The sequence below is a fragment of the Pithys albifrons genome, chromosome 30 (assembly GCF_047495875.1).
Source record: "Pithys albifrons albifrons isolate INPA30051 chromosome 30, PitAlb_v1, whole genome shotgun sequence".
In the NCBI taxonomy this organism is placed as follows: domain Eukaryota; kingdom Metazoa; phylum Chordata; class Aves; order Passeriformes; family Thamnophilidae; genus Pithys; species Pithys albifrons.
Window position 1 is genome coordinate 1,545,616 of NC_092487.1, and position 13,382 is coordinate 1,558,997.

At 61.8% G+C, this 13,382-nt stretch overlaps 1 protein-coding gene across 6 annotated transcripts; it reads left to right on the top strand.

Annotated features, from left to right (window-relative positions):
• The first annotated feature begins 477 nt into the window (after positions 1-477).
• SEMA4A (semaphorin 4A) lies at positions 478-13,382 on the top strand. 6 transcript variants are annotated; one of them, XM_071579500.1, is made up of 15 exons: positions 478-499; positions 6,472-6,609; positions 7,584-7,744; positions 7,854-7,916; positions 7,997-8,095; positions 8,587-8,695; positions 8,808-8,924; positions 9,026-9,156; positions 9,564-9,733; positions 9,809-9,959; positions 10,202-10,391; positions 10,480-10,595; positions 10,675-10,838; positions 10,913-11,025; positions 12,557-13,382. In XM_071579500.1, exons 2-15 carry the CDS (start codon positions 6,474-6,476, stop codon positions 13,177-13,179), a joined length of 2,343 nt encoding a protein of 780 aa, XP_071435601.1. In that variant the 5' UTR covers positions 478-499; positions 6,472-6,473; the 3' UTR covers positions 13,180-13,382. The 6 variants fall into 6 exon arrangements, with proteins under 6 accessions (XP_071435601.1, XP_071435597.1, XP_071435598.1 ...); XM_071579496.1 differs by lacking the exon at positions 478-499 and adding an exon at positions 2,474-2,537; XM_071579497.1 differs by lacking the exon at positions 478-499 and adding an exon at positions 2,477-2,541.

The window sequence follows — 13,382 nt, forward strand, 5'->3', positions numbered from 1 at the left end:
TTGCTGTCCAGGGGGTGATTTGGGGATGCTGCACAGGGGTCTGGGGCTCAGCTGGTACTGTGGATGGGTAGAGCAGAGTGGCCCTCCACACCCTGACTTACCCAAGGGTGGGGTGCTGAGATCTGGGGCAGCTGGGCCAGAAGCCCCCCAGTGAGGGACTGGTGGGGAGGGGATGGAATTTGGGGTGAGGGCTCAGAGCTTCTCTCCCTTGGGGTTTTGGGGACCAGACATTCCCCAGGATGGGATGGCGTGGTGGGTGCAGAACCTGAGTAAACCCCTGACTGAAGGTTTGCTCCTACCTTAGGGATGACCCCCACATTCTGCCAAGGGGATCCCCTTTGCCCCCCGGGCCGTGCCAGGCACCGGAGCGAGGCGGGAGGCGATGCCGAGGAGAAGGAGAGCTGTAAAGCCGATGCATAATCGGCTTTACCAGGCACAGCGCTGGGGAGCCGCGATGTGAGAGGACACGGGCGGGCGGCCGGGGCACAGGCACAGCCAGGTAGGTGCCCGGGGTGCCCATCCCCTGGGGGTACCCTCACCCCAGCACTCAGACACCCGGGTCCCCCCGAGCCATGCAGGGCCACATCACCCCAGGTTTGGGTGCAGCAAGGCTGAGGCTCACGAGGGTAGGGGGTGCCAGAGGATCTCTGGAGCATCACTGCCACCTCCCAGCTTCAGTACAGCTTGTGGGGACCCAAGTGAGATGCCATGTCCCCTTCCAGGGGAGGGATACAGGACTGGGGGCTCACAGGTTGGCAGGGGACATGCTCTCCCCTTGCCAGTGCCCCATTTGCCCCCCGTCTCTGCCAGCTCAGGGGTGCCCGTGTCACAGTGCTGGGGGTTGGTACCCTCACAATGCTGCAGCCTGTCCCCTCCATGAGGATACAACCCAACTCTGAGCCTGGCAGTGCCAGGCCCTAAAAGTCATGAGATTGTGCCCAAAATAGTAGGTTCTGGAACGGCAGGGAGAAGCCCTGGGGAAACGCTGAAACCTTGTGCTGTTGTCTGGCCATGCTGTCAGGAGGAGACAGACCAGGAGACAGGAACTGCCTTAGGGAACTGCCATGGGGAAATGCAACAGAGAAGTAATGCCCTAGGTCCTCCCCATGGCACCCCACGGGACCCCGGTGTCCCAACACCCCCAGGGTGGGTCACACTGAAGAAGGGATGAGCTGGAGACCTGTGAGGTCCCTGCAAAGACTCTCAGGGACATTGCACAGCCCTGGGGAGATGATACACACACTGTGGAGATCTTACAGAGCCACATGGGGACCATACATACCCCACAGAGACTTTGCACAGCCCTGTGGGGAGTGTGTACAGCCCACAGAGACCTCACACACATCTACAGGGACTTCTCAAAAGAGCCTGTGACAGAGCTCCAGCCCCATTCCAGCAGAAGTGCTTAGGCAAGGTTGGGTTTCTCCTGCTCCTCCTGCCTTCCTGTGGGGCTGAGCCCTTCTCTGGGTTCCCCTGGAGTCTGGCAGGAGGGAGATGGGACCCCAGAACAAGGGCCACAGCCCGGCCTTGCTCACTTGTGCACTGAGTGTCAGAGTCTCTGCAGAGGTGCCCTGGGGTACGTAACTGGGTGGGAGCACTGGGGTTTGGGTACATGCTGAGGACCATCAGGGTTTTGTGGGGAAAGTCTAGCACAGGGAGCCTTGGAGCAATCTCTGGGATGAGGTAGAGCTGGGGCTGACCCTGGTGTCCAGTAGCCACCGGGGTTTACCAGCTGGGGCACAGCTGGGGCCCCGCCAGCCCCACGCTGGCCCCTCCAGGCCCCTGCGTACCCAGGGAGATTAAGGTCAGGCTGCCCCACTAATCCCAAGGGGGAGTTAAGATGTGAGCTTGTCCCCGCTGCCAGCCCCTGAGGCTGTACCCCGAGGTGCTGCACGTCTTGGGACCCCAACAGGGCACCCTGGGGGGACCGGGGAGAGCTCGGGGGCTGTGGCTCAGCCTTGAGGTGGGAGGGGTCCCTACAGCAGGCTCCAGATAAGCTTCCAGTGCCAACAGGCACGAGGCACAAGCTCCTTACAGCTCTCTGGGAAAGGCTGTAACACCATGGGAACCAGGGAGCCACTGGTGGGGCACTTGGCTCTGCTCTGCAGCCCCTGCAGGGCAGGTACCCCCAGCAAAGGGCCTGTTCCAGGCTTGCTGCTTTTGGGGGTGCTGATACTGCACCCCAGTTGAAGCAGAGACTGGCACCTCTCCAGTGCCTTGTGTAATGTGGGCTGGGGGCAAAGTCACTTGCAGGGTCTTGCACGGAAGGCACTTGCAGAGGATGGAAGAAGTGGTGGCTGGAGATTCTGTTACGGGGCTCAGGGCACCCCACTCTCACATTTCTGGGAAGGGGAAGGGGGCAAGGTCTAAAGGAGAAGTGCTGTCTGCAGGCGCCAGCTGGGCTAGGCTTCCTGGCAAGGGAAGTTTCAAGGGGGGAAGTGCAATCAACCAAAATTTCTGGGTGCTGTGGAGGGGAAACACCCAGGCGACCTGGTGCCACTGCTGTGCCACAAACTCCCTCCTGGTACATCCCAAAGGCAGGTAGTGTGGGAAGGCAGACCCAGCAGCACTTGTCTGGGATGGATGAGTGGGAACAGGGTGCTGAGACAGGGGTGGGGACGCAGGAGTGGGGGGTGGATATGGGAGTGTAGACATGGGGGCAGAGATGGGGCTGCAGGGATGGGCTGTGGGTCTGGAGGTGTTGAGATGGGAGCAAAACTGGGGTGAAGGGCCCCAACGGAGTTATGGGGGCACAGGAATGTGCCAGATGAGAGCGGTTGGACAGGACACGTGTGGGGTCAGAAGGATGTCCCTGCACCTCATGGGGATGGTGTGTGTTGGGTGGTGAGGGGGGGTTCCCACACGTATGCCGGTGGGCATCCCCCCTCCCCACACGGGGCGTGGGTTGCGCAGCCCCGAGTCCGTCTGGCGGTGTGTCCGTCAGTTTGGTGGGGCGGGGCGGGCCCGGGCTGTGCAGCCCCGTGTCCGTCTGTCGGAGTGTCCGTCGGTCTGTCGGCGTGGGGGGGGCCGCGGCCGGCCGAGGTACAGCCGTAGCCATGGCGACGTGAGCCGGATGCGGGGCCGGGGGATGCTGCTCCCGCCCGCCCGCCGCAGGTCGGTACCGCCGCACCGGGCCGGGGCCGGGGCCGGCCGGGGGGCCCGGGGGTGTCCAGGGGGGTCCCACGGGGCGGGGGGCCGAGCGGGACGGGGGCAGTCGCCATAAAGGGGCTGGGCTTTGGGGACCCCCCGGGCTGATGATGCCAGACAGCGACAAAGGGGCTGAGGTGCCGGCCCTGGGGAGGGTCTCCGGCATCCCCCTGGACTCCCCCACACCCTGCGCTCACAACCCTTCCACACACCCCTTTCTGCCTCCCTTGGGCACCCCTCCACACCTCCTCTATCCGCACCTCCTTCCTGTGCATCCTCCTCTCTCTTACCTGCACCCCCACAGCTCTCCTCACCCTTTGCATCACCCCCTCATGAATCCTCTCCCGTCTTTCCTTGCAACCCCACCCTCCACATTCCTCCCCTTCATCCTTCCATATCCCCAGTCCACCCCTCCTCCTCTCTTGCTTTCCATCTCCCCTAAACAACGCCCCTCTGCTCCAGGCCTGGGAGGGGGGGATCGAAGGACCCTCCTCCAGGCTGAGCTGCCTCAGCCACTTCTGGGTGTTGGGAGCATCCCTGCACACCCCCACAGCACAGGGATACTCCTGGGAGACAACATGGGCAGGGAATTGGAGAACAGTAGCAGAGGAGGACCAAACTCTTCCTTGCTGTGGGAAAGGGAAGGTCTGGGCAGCTGGGAGATCGATGCCACCAGCTTCACACCTGCCCAGCGCTGTCACAGCTCACCTTGCTGAGCACACAGGCTGGGCCTGGCTCTGGCCCACGGCAGGTGAGCACTCTTGGCAGAGAGGATGGATGTTCATTGGCAACACGATATTCCCTGGCTTAGAGGGAATCCTCCAAGAGGAGATCCAACCAGGGCCGAGATCCAGAGCCACGGTCATGGCCAGCCTGAAACCACCCCAGTGCTCAGAAACCCTTGGTGGCATTTGCTCCCACAAGCCAAATCCCACGCAGAGAGATTGTAATGACTCATCCCACCATGTCCCCAGACCACTGTGACCAGGGAACCCAAAAAAGAGGAGGGACAGGGCTATGAAGGGATTTCGGTTCCCAACTCCACTGTAGCAGCCTCGAGGCTGCTCTTGCCTCACATCCTGTCAGCACTGGCTCATGCTGGGGAAGACTGGGGGGCTTTCCCCAGTCCCTCCACAGCCTCCCCCCCCCTCCCCCCCGAGCTTTCAGCCTTGCCAAGGGGCCTCTGCTCCTTTTCCCATCCCTCCTCCCCCACTGCGGCCCCGATGGCTCTGGCCCAGGGCAAAACAATGCGGCCGGTCCAAGGCTCCGTGCAGCCCCGTCCCTCAGCCAGCCCTTCGCCAAGTGGGAAATCCGGGGCAGAGTAACCTACTTTCTGAACTCACAAGGAGCTTCTGTCCCAGCCAAGCAAGGTGGTGGGGACAGCACTGCCCTCCTGAGACTCTGTGTCCCGGCAGGCCAGTGTGGGCACCGGGGGAGGCAAGTAAGGAGGCCCTGGCAGGGCAGGATGCTCCTCAGCCTCATCCGGAGAGAGACACTGGGGTATCTCAGGTGTGGCTGTGGTGTTTGGGGGACCCCAGAGATTTGGCTTTGGTGTGTTTCTTTCCCACGGTCATCCCAGAGCAGCCTGGGGTGGAGGATGGAGACTCCAGAGAGGCAGGTTCCTGGGACAGCTGCAGAAGCTTTATGGGGACAGTGCTTGGCCCTGGGGGCTGTTTGTGGGTGAGATGCTTGGCCCTGGGGGCTGTTTGTGGCAGAGATGTTTGGCCCCAGGGGGCTGTTTGTGGTGGAGATGCTTGGCCCTGGGGGACTGTTTGTGGGGGAGATGGATGCTTGATCCATGGGGCTGTTTGTCGGGGCAATGCTTGGTCCAGAGAGCTGTTTGTGGGGGCAATGCTTGGTCCATGGGGTTGTTTGTCGGGGCAATGTTTGGCCCTGGAGGGCTGTTTGTGGGGGTGATGGATGCTTGGTCCATGGGGCTGTTTGTGGGGGCAATATTTGGTCCATGGGGCTGTTTGTGGGGGTGATGGATGCTTGACCCTGGGGGCTGTTTGTGGCGGAGATGCTTGGCCCTGGGGGGCTGTTTGTGGGGGTGATGGATGCTTGGTCCATGGGGCTGTTTGTGGGGGCAATGCTTGGCCCTGGGGGCTGTTTGTGGGGGCAATGCTTGGTCCAGAGAGCTGTTTGTTCGGGCAATGCTTGGCCCTGGGGGCTGTTTGTGGGGGCAATGCTTGGCCTTGGGGGGCTGTTTCTCAGGAAGATGCTTGGCCCCGGGGGCCTGTTTGTGAGAGTGATGGGCCTTTGGGGCTGTTTGTGGGGAACAACGTTCGACCTGGGGGGGCTGTTGTTTTGGGTAATGCTCGATCCCATGCGCCTGTTTTTGACCTGCTGTCAATCCTCACAACTCACAGGAAAAGCGCCATTGCTTTGCTCACCCCAAAGATTTTCCCAAAGTTAGGAAGGGAACCCAGGCATCTGGGCACCCATTTTTCCCCCTGCCGCCCCCCTGGCACCCATCTGGAGGAGCAGAGCACCTCGCTCCCATCCCGGCTGCCTCCGCCAGGCTTCGCTGCGGTCCCCGCGGGGGTGCGAGCCCGGGGAGGCGGCGCAGGCACCGCTGCCCGAACCTGCCGAGGCTCGTCCTCTTCCAGCAGGACTTTCAGGTTCCCGCAGTCCCGGCAGGGCCACGCGGGGCTGGGCTGGGCTGAGCGGCCCAGCACGAGCCGGGCTGGGAGCCCAGCGGGGCGGCCCCTCTCCGGCCGGACTCCGGGCATGGACCCGCGGGGGTTCCGTGGCCGCAGCCCCCAGGGCTCAGGCTCCCACCCCGTGCCGATGCTCCAGGGGTGGAGGTGAGCGGCTCTCTTCGAGGCCACCGGAGAGGTAATGGCGCTCGCTGGGGGCATGGTGGCCACAAGCAGGGGGTCCTGGGGACTGTGAGGTTCTTGTGACTCTTTCCCCATTGCTTCTGGCATGAGCTGCAGAAAGAGCTGCAACAGCGAGGGATCCCGTGTGTTCCCCACTCCTTTTTGTGGACATTGGTCAAGGATGGAGCCAGACAGAGCCATCCCTGATGGGGATGGGCACTGTGGGACTCTGCATGGGCGAAGGCTGGAGCATCTGAACACCCCTGTGTGGGCAGTCCTGGTGCAGTAATCCCGCAGGGTGAGGGGACATCTGTGACTGTGCTGGTGCCACAGTGGGAAGTTCTCGCCCATACTGGGGGGCCCACAAGCAGCTCAAGGCTCTCAGGTCCCCCACCCCCGGCTCTGCACCGGGTGCTGCTTCCCCCAACTTGTTTCCGCTGGTTTGAAGTGACGTGCAACCAGGCACCACGTGCCCTCACCTTCACTCTCTCCCTCCCCACAGGGATGGTGCTGGGACCCTCTCGGGGCACATCCCTGCCGCCCCCCGCCATGCCCGCCGCCCTCCACCTGCTCTGCGGGGTGGTGGTGCCGGCTGCCATGCTCTGCGCCGAGCCCCTGCCCCGCATCGCCTTCCTCAGTGGTGAGTGGGGAAGTGGGGAGCAGGGGGGTGGGAGGGGCTGGGGCAACTGGGGAGGGGAACACGCAGCCTTGGCCTTGGGAGAGGGCCCGTCCCCAGGGCTGAGCATCCAGCATCAGGAGCCGTGGGGTGCTCCAAGCACAGCTCCCAGCCTCATCACCCCTTTCCTCACCCCCATGTGGGGCTGGAAACAGTTCTGGTGGCCACAGGTGATGAAATGGGTGACAGGAGCAGATGAGACTGGTTGGCATCCCAACAGCTGTGAGAGCAGGAGCTGGGGGTAACTGTCCCAGCACAGCCATTTTGTCACCCACTTGACATTCAGGGTCTGCTCAGGGTCACCCTGGGGGGAAGGAAAAGCTGCCTCTGGAAGGGACAAGGGACAGTGTGTCCAGCTGAAAGACAGGTGGCAAAGTAGGGGTTTGGGGGTGCTGTGAGGTGATGATTAGGTAGCAGGAGGGTCTATGCCCCACGATGGCACTCTGCCCTTCCAGCTGTCACTTCCCATTTCCCAAACAGCCATGACCAAAATTGCAAAATCCCCCTGCTCCAGTGCCTGATGGGGGCAAATGAGCACCTACAGTCCCCAGCTGTGCCCAAGGGCACCCATGGGGCTTGTGACCCCCCCCCAGGGTGGCACCCCAGGTGTAGTGCATCCCCCAAATGCAGCACCACCCTCAGCCATGGCCCCAAAGAGTCACAGGCACAGCTTAGGGGAAAATGCACCAAATTTCTGGGATTTGGAACATCAAGCTCTTGCAGCAGGACCTGGAGGGGACAGGGGAAGGTGGGGACCTGGATGGAGAAGTGGAGACTGTGATGTGGAAGCTGCAGGGGAAGCACAGCACCCCATTTCCTGCCTGAGAGGTGGCACAAGGCACAATGGCAGCTGCAGCCACATCCGCCTGGGGATGATGGTGGTGGTGGGATGTGTGTGTGTCCCCCTTGGCCCCCGTCATGCCCTTTGCTCCTGCCAGAGGACCCGCAGCGGACCCTCACCCACTTCAGCCAGGAAAACGTCTCCCACTATGACATCTTCCTCCTGGATGAGAGCGAGGAGGAGCTGTATGTGGGGGCACGTGACCGGGTGCTGGCCCTCACTGTCAGCATCCCTGGCAGCATCCATGCAAAAGCCTCGGTGAGCACCTTCCTCTTTTGAGGAGGGAGGGGGTTCTCCTCCTCTGTACCTCAGTTTCCCCACTGGAACTGAGCTCAACAGCCCAGGACCGTCTCCATTCCCTTTGCAGATAATGTGGGGACCAACGGCTGAGAAAACCTCTGAATGTGCTTTTAAGAAGAAGAGCCAAGAGGTGAGAAGACCCCGTGGGGGCTCAGGGGTCCCATGGAGCTACTGGGGTGCTCAGTCCCCCACTCTGCTCTTCCCCCCCAGACCGAGTGCTTCAACTTCATCCGAGTTCTGGTGGCCCTGAACCAGACCCACCTGTATGTCTGTGGGACCTATGCCTTCAGCCCTGCGTGCACCTACATCGTGAGTGTGTCCCCCAGGACAGGGCAGAGGGGTTCTCCGGGCAGGTTTTGGTAATGCTGTGAGGACCCACAAAATAAGGCCCCAGGAGTGAATTACATCATGAGTAGTCCCTGGGATGGGGGTGCTGGGTGTCCCCCCATGAGGGGCATCTTTGTGCTCCATAAAGGAGCACTCAGTGATTCTCACTCAGCAATTCTCACTCAGCTGCGAGTGACTCTTCCTCTGGCAGGGAAACCCTGATTTTGGGTCCTGGTCCCTTCAGGTGACTCCAGGCTCCCTGTCCCTGCCTCAATTTTCCCCTTCCCTTGCTGAGCACATGGTGGGGACCACTACTCTGTGACAGGAGCTGGGTACCCCACCATCCCTCATCATTCTCCCTGCACCCACTTGGAATACAGGCCACCCCTTGTCTGCAAGGAATTCCACAACTTTTCCCTGCAGATTTGGGGTGGTTTTCGCTCCTTTGGGTAATTTTTCTCCCCTTCCCATAGCACCTGGAGAACTTCACGCTGGTGTCCAGTGGCAGAGGACAGCCCTTCCTGGATGGGAAGGGCCAGTGCCCCTTTGACCCCCAGCACACCCACACGGCCCTGCTGGTGGGTGAGTACAGGGCCAGTGGCCCCATGCGTGGGCACCCACCCCTAAGATGGAGCAGAGGGTGACAGTGGGGAGTCCCCACTGTGGCTCACCCCTCTGCCCTGTCTCCAAGCAGATGGTGAGCTCTACACGGGCACCATGAACAACTTCCAGGGCAACGAACCCATCATCTCCCGCTCGCTGGGCACCCGCACCCTGCTCAAGACAGACGCCTTCCTCCGTTGGCTCTCGGGTGAGCAGAGGGACAGTTCTGGGGAGGACACCCCAGTGCCAGGGGTGCCTGCAGCCCCTCAACTCCAGCTCCTCATCCACCTGCCCTGGCTGTGCCTGTAGCCGACGCTGCCTTCGTGGCCTCCTTCAGCATTCCTGGGGACGACAAGGTCTACTTCTTCTTCGAGGAGACAGCAGATGAGTTCGACTTCTTTGAGCGACTCCTGGTGCCACGGGTGGCCCGTGTCTGCAAGGTGAGTGCAGGAGTGGCACTGGGGGACTATGGTGGGGGACTATGATGGGGGATAATGGAGGTACAGTGATGGGGGTGATGAGGATGATGGGGGAAAATGATGGAAGGGACAATGATGAGGGTGCAATGACAAGGGACAATGATGAGGGGTGATGGTGGGCATCGATGGAGGTACGATGATGGGGAATGATGATGGGACAATGACATGGACAAAGATGGGAGATGATGACAGGGACGATGGGTGTATGATGATGGTGGACAATGGCAGGGGGTGATGATGGGATGATGATGGGGGATCATGGGGGTACAGTGAAAGGGGATGATGACAGGGGATGATGATGGGGAACAATGACAGGAGACAGCAGAAGTACCCAGCTCCTGCTGCTTAGCACCCTCTGACTCCCACAGAGTGATGTGGGGGGAGACAAAGTGCTGCAGAAGAAGTGGACGACATTCCTGAAGGCACAGCTCGTGTGCTCCCAGCCTGGCCACGTCCCCTTCAACGTCATCCACCACGCCTTTGCCCTGCCCCGCCATGGCGGTGGTGCCGACTTCTATGCTGTCTTCACCTCGCAGTGGTGAGTGCCCAGGAGTGTGACAGGCACCCTCCTGGTGCCCACGCTCTCCTGATGCCCACCTGGATGTCCCCACAGGCAGATGGGCAGGGCGGGCAGCGCCGCCGTCTGTGCCTACAGCCAGGAGGCTCTGGAGAAGGTCTTCGAGGGCAAGTACAAGGAGCTGAACAAGGAGAGCTCCCGCTGGACTGTCTACAGTGGCCCTGACATGAGTCCCCGGCCTGGCAGCGTGAGTGCTGCCCACCTTGGGGGAATGGACCTTCCAAGGGGCAGTGCTGGTCCCCAAGGGAAGGGGTTTGTCTGTCCCAGTTTGCCCTGTGTGCTTGCACTGCAAGTGCACTGGGAAAGGAGGAGGGTCCCTCTGCACCCCACTGATGCTGGCATTGGCAGCGCAGGGACACAGCACACCTTCCCCTCCTCGTGCCTCTGTTCCCCCTCTGTTTCAAAACACTGACTCCTCTCTCCCTGCAGTGCTCCATGGGTCCCTCCTCAGACAAAGCCCTCACCTTCATGAAAGATCATTTCCTGATGGATGGGAAAGTGTCACCCATCCAGGGGAAGCCACTCTTGGTGAAGTCAGATGTCACCTACACACGAATTGCAGTGGATGAGACTCATGGCATCTCAGGGACCACCTACCGTGTCATGTTCCTGGCCACAGGTGGGTTTATGTGGGGGTGCACACAGGATCACCCCTCTGCCCCTTTCCTTGGCTCCAAAGCCCTGGTGATGTCCCCTGTGCCCCACAGCGGAGGGTTTCCTGCACAAGGCAGTGGAGCTGTCTGAGGGTCCCCACATCGTGGAGAGCATCCAGCTCTTCAGGACGTCAGAGCCAGTGAAGAACCTGCTGCTGGCCCCAGGGAAGGTAAGGAATGGGATCACCCAACAGGCCCTCTGGCATCAGGACTGTGGGAATGCTCAGCCATGCACCTCTCTCTCCCCAGGGCATCCTTTATGTGGGCTACTCCAGAGGCATCCTCCAGGTCCCGGTGGCCAACTGCAGCCTGCACCAGAGCTGTGCCGAGTGCGTGCTGGCACGGGACCCGTACTGTGCCTGGCACAGCCCTGAAAACTCCTGCCAGCCCACCCGCAATGCTACCGGGGACAGGTGAGCACTAGCATGAGGATGGGAAGGGGGATGCAGAGGGAACTGGGATGCTGACCCTGCTCTTCTGGCCTCAGGAGCGGGTGGCTGCAGGACATCGAGACAGGGAGCCCGGCCACCACGTGCCACCACGGGAGGAGTGTGGCCATGCCCCGAGCACTGGGGCCACTGGAGGGTCCCAGTGTGCAGAGTTGAGTATGGGAGCATGGCAGCATGGGGAACACAAAGTGGGATGGGGCACACTGGGTGGAATGGGACACATGAGGTGGGATGGGACACATGGAGTGGGATGGAGCACACGGAATGGGATGGGACACATGGAATGAGATGGGACACATGGGGTGGAATGGGGCATGTGGAGTGGGACGGGGCACATAGAGTGGGATGGGGTGCACAGGGTGGAATGGGGTGCACAGGGTGGGATGGGGTGCATGGGGTGGGATGGGGTGCACAGGGTGGGATGGGGTGCACGGGGTGGGATGGGGTGCACAGGGTGGGATGGGGTGCACGGGGTGGGATGGGGCACGCGGGGTAGGATGGGGTGCACAGGGTGGGATGGGGTGCACGGGGTGGGATAGGGCACATGGGGTGGGATGGGGCGCACGGGGTGGGATGGGGTGCACAGGGTGGGATGGGGTGCACAGGGTGGAATGGGGTGCACAGGGTGGGATGGGGTGCACGGGGTGGGATGGGGCACGCGGGGTAGGATGGGGTGCACAGGGTGGGATGGGGTGCACGGGGTGGGATAGGGCACATGGGGTGGGATGGGGCGCACGGGGTGGGATGGGGTGCACAGGGTGGGATGGGGTGCACAGGGTGGGATGGGGCACATGGGGTGGGATGGGGCACACGGGGTGGGATGGGGTGCACAGGGTGGGATGGGGCGCACGGGGTGGGATGGGGTGCACAGGGTGGGATGGGGTGCACAGGGTGGGATGGGACACACGGGGTGGGATGGGGCACACGGGGTGGGATGGGGCACATGGGGTGGGATGGGGTGCACAGGGTGGGATGGGACACACGGGGTGGGATGGGGCACACGGGGTGGGATGGGGCACATGGGGTGGGATGAGTCACATGGGGTGGGATGGGGCGCATAGAGTGGGATGGGGGGCACAGGGTGGGATGGGGTGCACAGGGTGGGATGGGGCACATGGGGTGGGATGGGGCGCATGGGGTGGGATGGGGTGCACAGGGTGGGATGGGGCACATGAGGTGGGATTGGTCATACAGGGTGGAATGGGGCACACTGGGTGGGATGGAACACATAGAGTGAGATGGAGCACATGGGATGGGACACATGGAATGAGATGGGACACATGGGGTGGAATGGGGCACGTGGGGTGGGATGGGGCACATAGAGTGGGATGGGACACATGGAGTGGGATGGGGGGCACATGGTGTGGGATGTGGCACATGGGTTGGGATGGGACACATGAGGTGGGATGGGACACAAAGTGGAATGGGGCACATGGGGTGGGATGAGACACATGGGGTGGGATGGGGCACATGGGGTGGGATGGGGCACACGGGGTGGTATGGGGCACATGGGGTGGGATGGGACACAAAGTGGAATGGGGCACATGGGGTGGGATGAGTCATGGGGTGGGATGGAACACACGGGGTGGGATGGAACACATAGAGTGAGATGGAGCACATAGAGTGGGATGGGGCACACAGAGTGGGATGGGGCACACACACTATCTCACCCCACTCTCCAGTTCCCACAGTGCTCAACCCCCCACTGAACACCGTGGTTCACCTGCCATGCCCCCACCACTCTGCACTGGCCACCTACAGCTGGGAGCAGCCCGGTGGTGACAGGAAGGACACAGTGCTGCTGCCTAACCACACGCTGGTGGTCATCATGCAGCAGGGGACAGCTGGCACCTACAAGTGCCAGGCTATGGAGAATGGCTACACCTGGACTGTGGCTCACTACCAGCTCGGGGACTCTGTGGGGGCAGCCCAGGGGGACGGGCTGGGTGAGGAGTTGACCTGGGAGTTCTCGGACACCAGCACCCGCCGGTCGTACTGGCCAGAGTTTGTGACGGTGACGGTGCTGCTGGCGGTGACTGTGGCCGCCTTCCTGGTCCTGCTTGCCTACCGGGACCAGTTCAGAGCCCGGAGCAAGGTGCGGGGCTGCAGCGCTCCCCACAGCCCCCCGTCCCGCCACCGGGAGAAGGTGCCCCTCAATGGGGGCACCGGAGAGCCCCCAGCACCTGGAGCCGCTACCGAGGAGGAGGAAGAGGATGAAAGTTCCCGCGCCTGCTGCCTCCAGCTTGGTGGGGACATCGACGTGGACAACAACCGGCTCCACGTGCCAGGGCAGGACATGGCATGACACACGCTGAGGAGACCCTGGGGAGGGTGGGAGGGAGGGGCTGTGAATGTGAAGGGTTTTTGGTTTGGGTTGGGGTTTTTTTTGGGGGGGACTGTTTGTTTTGATTTGATTTGAGGGTTCTGTGTTTTGGTTTTTTTTAATTTAATACACGTGTTTTAACATAAGGTGACATTCCAGGGTAGGGGGATGGGGTGGGCCCTGGG

What these genes read in the sequence shown, in the direction of transcription:
- SEMA4A (XM_071579500.1), top strand. Translation starts at nt 6,474, where the DNA reads ATGGTGCTGGGACCCTCTCGGGGCACATCCCTGCCGCCCCCCGCCATG. An exon ending in CCACACGGCCCTGCTGGTGG is followed by an intron (nt 8,696 to 8,807) that starts GTGAGTACAGGG and finishes GTCTCCAAGCAG; the next exon opens with ATGGTGAGCTCTACACGGGC. An exon ending in CTTCCTCCGTTGGCTCTCGG is followed by an intron (nt 8,925 to 9,025) that starts GTGAGCAGAGGG and finishes CTGTGCCTGTAG; the next exon opens with CCGACGCTGCCTTCGTGGCC.